Source organism: Chenopodium quinoa, unplaced genomic scaffold (genome assembly GCF_001683475.1).
Source record: "Chenopodium quinoa cultivar QQ74 unplaced genomic scaffold, ASM168347v1, whole genome shotgun sequence".
Classification (NCBI taxonomy): domain Eukaryota; kingdom Viridiplantae; phylum Streptophyta; class Magnoliopsida; order Caryophyllales; family Amaranthaceae; genus Chenopodium; species Chenopodium quinoa.
In genome coordinates this window covers 1453359-1460914 of record NW_018742225.1, presented here as the reverse complement: position 1 = coordinate 1460914, position 7556 = coordinate 1453359, and the positions used below count along the sequence as shown (strand labels likewise).

Below are 7556 nucleotides of genomic sequence, written 5' to 3'. Positions count from 1 at the left end.
AATAATATTGCAACGAACGCAAGAGCTTATCAAATGCACTACTACACATTTCATACGATAAGAAGTAGGCAAATGACGGGAGGAGGACGTTCAACAAGATTATTGCACGTAAGTGAGGAGGAAGATGCCAAAAGAAATAAGAAAAATCAAAAGAAAAATCAAGAAAATAAGAAGAGAAAGAAGAAGAGAAATAAGGAAAAGAATAAAAAGGAAAAACCTCCTCAAAATCTTTTTGGGTGGCATAATCACCCATTTCCTCAATAATAGGAGGATGAAAAGGAAAAGTCTCATCAAACAAGAGAGGGTCCCCAATAGGGCTCTTTGACAAAAGAAGGGAGGAACATGGGATAGTAGGAGATGTGGTCAAATTTCCTTGAGAAAGGGACATGAGGAAGGGGAGGAGAAACAATGGTCTCACAAAGCCTCACATCACCAACGAGGGCATGGAAATCAATCATCGAATCCTCAAAAGAACACTCATGACTCACATCTCCCTCAAACAAAAACTCTCCAATAGAAACAACCTCATCCTCCTCTCTATCACAACAATGAACAACAACTCCCTCAAGATCCTCAAAGCCTAGAGTCTATAAACCATGCATAAAAGGATAAAGGTTTCTCTCAAACTCATCCCTTTCCCATGAAGCATTGCCAATGAACTCTCTCAAAAGACTATGCTGTTTTGTTACACCTTCAATGAACATACTAGCCATAACCTCAAATGAGTCCAAAGACTCATGGATAGAAGGCTCACAAACGTGCAAGGTAGACTGATCAAGATAGGGAAAGGGGTTGGAATCCTCAAAATCAACATTTTCTTCATTCAAAACTCTTCCACCATCACTCAAGGGACTCTCAATCTCTCTTGATTGCTCAAACTCATCATCATCTTCATGAAATCCCTCATTCAAACATGAAGATGGATCACTCACATCCTCACCAAGGGAATCTCTTAAAGGGGATGAATAAGGGGAAGGATTGAATTTAAGCTCAAATGGGGAATGAAAAGGATCAAAATCCTCTCATGACAAGAAAATCTCCCCTCAACTTCACACCCTTGCCCTACATCATCCTCAACAACACTCTCAAACTCCAAATGAGGTGCCTCACATCCATTTACATCAACCAAAGCACTCATCACTTAGGCAAGCCTCACTTCTCTCAATTTTTGTTCCTCTTGAAGCTCTTGGAGTTGTTGGGTGTGATATTGCATTTGAGAAAGAATTTGGGCGTCAATGTTATTGGGTTGAGGTTCATGATCAAAGTCAAATTGCACATCACACTAGTAGAAAAAGGCTCATTTGCGTCGCCATATTTGCGTCACTCATTCTAAAGAACGAAGCAAATGTGTATTTTTACCATACTTTAAAGTTATTTGCGTCGCTTGTTATTAAAGAAGCGACACAAAAAACAAGTGTATGTTAGCTTTCTATCATTTGCGTCGCTCTTATTTATTGAAGCGACGCAAATAATAAACTTATTTGCGTCACTCATTTACTGACAAGCGACGCAAAGAAGGCAGTGAATAAATTGCGTCACTCTTTTAATAAATGAGCGACGCAAATAACAAATTTTCAGCATTTCAGATTTTGTTATTTGCGTCGCATTTTTATTATAAAGTGACGCAAATAACTCTGTTGCACTTTAGGTTACCCATCCTGCGCTTTTTTGACCTTAGCTTTTCACTTTCACTAATTCATTAAATAGAGTTGCTTAATTTCGACCCTTCAATCCAACAAATTCGCCAAAAAAACACTCACAAATTCGCCCAAAAAACTGCAATTCCCCAGCAAATTCAACATCCAAAATCGCAATGAAGTTCAACACCCATAATCGGCAGCAAATCCGAGCAATTTTGAGCAAAAATTTAGACCAAAAACCCTAATTAATTCGAACCCTTAAACCCCAGAAAAATTGATTATTTTCGACCAAAAATCCCCCATTTCGAGCAAAAAATGTACTCAATTCCATACGAATTCGAACCCTAGAAACCCCAAATAAATCAATTAAAAATCCTGCTGAAAAAATTCGAGCAATAATTGATATTTTCAAGTGGAAAAATCGCTTAATTTCGCCCCCTAAAACCCGAGGAAGTTCAAGCAAATTACAGCAATGTTGAATTTTTGAATTTTCGAGTGGAAAAATCGCTTAATTTAGCCCCCAAAAATCGATTTCGGCTCGACATTGTTGAATTTTAGAAATCAATTTCACCTATGGTAAGATTGCTTCTATTTATGTTCAATCTTTTCATGGTAGATAGAATGTAGCATTTAACTTGAACAATGACTTAGTTTAATTTCAGGTTTAGTGTTAGTTCACTAATTAGAATTTATATGGCAGATTAATTGAATTTTTATAATTTTTAGTCATTGAATTTTCATTTAAGCATATTGCATACTTGTGAATTTCAGTCATTGAATTTTTGAAGTCAACTTTCATCTGAGCATATTGCATAGTCATTGAATTTATATGGTTGTTTTGCAATATACTACTGGTTGCTTGTTTGCATCTTTGAACAGTCTGTAGAATAGCATAGTCATTTGAGCATATTGTATAGTCCCTGAAACGAATATGTACCATACCGGCATACCCAAGCCTAAATAGCATAGTCAATAACGCATGAATAAATTGTTAACTTTGCAATTTAAGCCAGTAGTAACTTTTAAAAACTAAAAAACCGAGAAGGCGTTGCATGATAAGCCAGGCCTCTAGCTTATGTCCTAATAGAGAAGTGATATTGTAATTGGAATGCTAGGCTTAATCATCTGGGATCTTTTCAATATTATGTACGGTATAATTATGGAGCAAATGTTGAACTTTTTCTCTTTTGGTCTTTGACCTTTAGAATTAGGCGGATACTTGTGAAGGTATCACAGCCTTACAGGTTATGTACTCAGCCTTAGTTTTTCTCTGGCGTGTAGGAAATTATCTTTTACTTTCTCTATGTAGTTTAGTTAGGTAAGGAGCTTATTATTACTTCATGTTATTGGCGTAGTAGTGCAGTCAACTTGACATAGTTGTTCACCTGCAAAGCCTGCTTTTATGCGATCTGTTCTTCCACCTAGTGAAATACTATTGCACTGTTCAAAGCCTGGATCAATTTGCGGCAAAAGTTGTTTGGGGCTTTTTTTTTTTTTTTTGAAATACCATGGTTTCTTTGAAGTTTCAAACTTCAAACTAAAGTAATTTAATAGATTGTGTTCTTTTACTATGCATAATTGTTAGTGCTCCATTTGTTCTGCAAATTTGTTTGCATTTAGTCTATAGATTTTTACAGTTGCTGTTTTGCAATATACTACTGGTTGACATCAATGATTCTTTGAATGTCTTATTAAAATTATTTTTTATCATTTAATTTTTTTGTAGGCATCATCATAATGGGCGATGGGAAGCACGAATTGGGTGCGTTTATGAGAACAAGTACCTCTACTTAGGCACTTTCAGTAATGTCCTGAACTCTATTTCTCTCGTGCTCGCTCTTGTTCTATGAGATTTAGGATCACGAGCACACACACAAATACGTGGTCAGACAAAGTGATTATCATAATCACAAGGACAAAGATACTTAATATTTGGACTGTCCCTTTTGGTTTGGTCACTTTCTGTGATCATCATATATAGTATATGTTGTATGTATTCATGTCCACTATAAACAATAAGATATAAAGGAAAGGGGGTGAGTACTGTACCAGTAGATCTGCCATTAATTAAAAAATTGCTCCCACGGACTCACATGGCGTCACGTGAGTCAAATATTGTGAATACCTCTTAGGAATGGGTTGCTTGATCTGATTTTATGAAGAAAATTATTAGTATGATTAATTAATTAGGTAAGGTTTTGGTGAAAATTATAATCCACTAAGATTCCTACTCTTTGCTTGAACCCCGTCACACCTGACTATTACATATGCAGTTATGCACCCCCACCTTTACTTATAAAGATATGTAATAAAGTCAAATTTGATCAGAAAAGAAAACAAAAAGAGGATTAAAGAATAGAATCAATGCCGAATAACAACTTTTATATCACATGGCAGATTAACTTGAATCAACTATGTTGGTTTAATATATGTAATTTTTTATGGCAGATTCTTAATTATGCGGAAGTGAATTCCACAAGTTGCTCGAGGTTCTGGTTGTGGACAAACGATTAAGGCGGTAGTACGCATACGAGATTGTCTTCACTTGTGGTATATATATCTGAACCATTCTTTGCAATATTAACTTATTTGTTCTGGTTGGTATAATGATTGTGAATTGTATGAGATTTTTAATTGTGATATAATTGATTGGAATTGCAATAATACTTGCATCATTGACTTAGATACCCGTTCAGGGCTTACTCATTAGGAGTAAGTCTTGAATAGTCCCCGGTTTGGGACTGTTCTTGAATGTTCTATCTCATTTAGGTGATAACTACTTGAATTGTTTTGGATCTAAGAAGATCATGGCTCACTATTTCCCGATTGTTCTTTGGGTACATATGTTGATGGCCGATTATCTACATTGTGTGCTTGGAGAGCTATAGGGAAATGCTGCCGGATTTTCTTTAGAACTAAACTTTACAAGTAGTTATTAGTGAGATAGGACATTCAAGAATGGGTTAGGTTGGAGTGATAAGGACCTTATTGGATCATCCGGAGTTGCATTTACATGATATAAACTTTGAATAAAAATGTTTGATGCCTTATATTCTTGTTTATGGTTAAGGAGCTATATATACACATTATCTTAAAATTAATTTTGTTATTTAGTGGTTGAAAATGGATCGAAGTTGGATGTATGGTAAACGAAATTGTACAAGTTTTTTACGAGGAATTGAAGAGTTTAGCACTGTTGCCTTAAAACACCAAACAAAGAATAAATCAAAGAATATTCTTTGTCCTTGTTGTGACTGTAATAATTCGAGGGGATATCGTGATATAGTTGATATTAAAGATCATCTAATTCGTCGTGGGTTTAAAGAAAACTACACGAGGTGGACATGGCATGGTGAGAGCATATATATTGAGGCAAGTTCTAGTTGTTGTCCAAGGGAAGATGAGAATCATTGTGATGATGATAATGACCCCCAAGGTGAGGATATCGATACAGCTGATGATATTGGTGTTGAAAGTGAGAGTGAAGTGGAGAAGGACAGGATAGATGAAATGATGCAAGATGTTGAAGACCATTTCACAGAGTGTCCCTAGACATATGATAGTATTTTGAGAGCTGCTGAAACCCCGTTATATCCTGGTTGTACAAAGTTCACTAAACTTGGTGCTATTATGAAGTTATTCAACTTAAAGGCGAGTAATTGTTGGACTGACAAGGGTTTTACGCAGTTGTTAGAAGCCTTAGTAGAAATGTTTCCCGACGGGAATGAATCAATCACAATCAGAGCAACAAACAACCGACTCTCATAAATAAGAAAAAAAAGCCAAGAGGTCCTTCAAAGGGCCTAAAATCCATACCTGGGGTTCCTAGAGTGCTTGAATGGGATGAATTGTGTCGACCCATTGGAAAGTGGGCAAAAGCATACAAAATTCATGTTGGTGAAATAAGTCGTGCAAAGGTGTCTATATTGTATAAAGATTGGAATCAAGTTCCACAAGGAATAAAAGACACTTTGTGGGAAGATGTTAAGGTAATATTCACTATTATATGTTAAATGTTATACTATTATATGATCATTTTGACATTATTTGAATATGATGAAAACAATTTATTTGAATATGATGAAATTATTTACTAACTTTTTTTATTTTTTTAATTTTTTGCGTAGAGAGAGTTTCAAATCGAAGAAGATGAAGACAAGAAAAAAAAGGTCCTACGCACTTGTGATAAAACTTGGAGAGATTTCAAAACAAAATTGGTCAGTGGTTGGATCACATGTACCAGGAATATGCCGAAGGAGAAAAGAATGCCCTATGTACTCTATGATTTCATATCTGAGGATATATGGAAAACATTTGTTGAGGAGCATACTACAGATGATTTTAAGGTTTGTGTGTATTAATATCAATGATCATGCGGGTTATTAATACTTTGTTAACGGATTCTTATGTACTAATCTTCATTTATGCTCGTGAAAATAGGAAATCAGTGAGAAGGCAAGACAAAGCCAGTCTTTCAACGAATACCCTCACCATTTAGGAGCCAAATCATATGGTGAAATGAATATTGTATGGCGTAGAAAAGGGTATATTCCCACGACATCTTCAGCATCCAGTACTTCATCTTGTTCTTCGGTTGTGTCTAGTTTGCCGAATAGGACATATGCTTGGCTTCTAGCAAGATCAATAGAAGATGATAAGGGAAATCCTTATTTGCCGGATGAGAAAACAAGAGAGGTGAAAGAATCCATTGTAAGTATATAATAAGTATATGTAATAAGTCTTTATTTCAATTTTGAATATATTTTGTTAAGTTTATGTATTGCAACCAAAGTTTTCTAACTTGAAGTCATTGTGTAGGATAATTGGAGAAAGCAACAAGCTAAAGGAAACTTTGTTCCTAATAGGCATGATGATATCTTATCTCGTGCCCTTGGGAAAAAAGATCGTAATGGTCGGGCAATAGCATTTGGCAGTGGAATTGGCATTAAAGCTGTATGTGGATCCGGAGAGAGGCGTAGTGGCCGACGGGGTAGGGAATTCGAAGATGATGAGCTGGAAGAATTAGAGGCAAGAGTAGCCCGGAGGGTACGAGAGGAGACTATGCAGGAGATGGATTCTAAAATGGATTCCATGGTTCAAGAGAAGTTTATGTTATTTGCTAAACAGATAGGTATTCAAATTCCAACTGAAATGAATAACATAGGTCGGACGACTCAACAAAATCCTAGTAGTTGCCAATCAGTGGGTGATGATCCATTTGCAAACATACAGGTATCCAACACTTTGTTATTTTATATTTTGTATCTTTTTTTTAATGATTTATGACTGCGACATACTTTTAACTTTGTAACTCAATTTTCTATATTTTTTAATTATGATTTTTTTTATCTTTATAAGGAACCGGTTCATTTTCGGCTATCATTGTTGAAAAATGACTCTGAGAAAGTCATTGTAGCTGAAGGTACATATCATCCGGAGTTAATCCTTGATCATCATAGTAACCTCCTTCCGGATCACGTGAGGGTGAGTGTTGATGATTTTTTTGACGAGTTCAAAGAATTCTCGGTTCCAGTTCCTTCTTCAGTCATCAAGAAACTTAAGCATGCTCATGGTACATTTACCCAATGGCCGAAATACTTGGTTTCACTTATGCATGACAAGGTAAATTATTTTTGTAACAATTTACATATAGTTTGTCATACAAAATATAGCAAATTGTTGAATAGATTTGCTTTACTATTGATTAGGAATTCATATCAAATAAGAACAATGGTAACAACAAAGCGGTCAAAGAAAACATGCAAGACAAAATGAAAGTAGTTGAAAGTGGTCGCGAAACAAAAGAGTCCAACACCAATCCAAAAAAAGTTTTTCTTATGGATTATGCTTTGGAAAACTTATCTCAGAAGTGTGGGTCTTTGAATAGTTTGTTATCTTCATTACCCGAAGGTGAAA

The 7556-nt window shown here is 35.6% G+C and overlaps 1 protein-coding gene across 1 annotated transcript; it reads left to right on the top strand.

Moving 5' to 3' along the window:
- Positions 1-5462: 5462 nt before the first annotated feature.
- LOC110734876 lies at positions 5463-7257 on the top strand. Its single transcript, XM_021915006.1, has 4 exons — positions 5463-5629; positions 5768-5986; positions 6081-6350; positions 6459-7257. The coding sequence occupies exons 2-4, from the start codon at positions 5888-5890 to the stop codon at positions 6924-6926; spliced, it is 837 nt and encodes a 278-aa protein (XP_021770698.1). The 5' UTR covers positions 5463-5629; positions 5768-5887; the 3' UTR covers positions 6927-7257.
- The last annotated feature ends 299 nt before the right edge of the window (positions 7258-7556 follow it).

What these genes read in the sequence shown, in the direction of transcription:
- LOC110734876 (XM_021915006.1), top strand. Translation starts at nt 5,888, where the DNA reads ATGCCGAAGGAGAAAAGAATGCCCTATGTACTCTATGATTTCATATCT. An exon ending in ATACTACAGATGATTTTAAG is followed by an intron (nt 5,987 to 6,080) that starts GTTTGTGTGTAT and finishes TCGTGAAAATAG; the next exon opens with GAAATCAGTGAGAAGGCAAG. An exon ending in GAGAGGTGAAAGAATCCATT is followed by an intron (nt 6,351 to 6,458) that starts GTAAGTATATAA and finishes GTCATTGTGTAG; the next exon opens with GATAATTGGAGAAAGCAACA.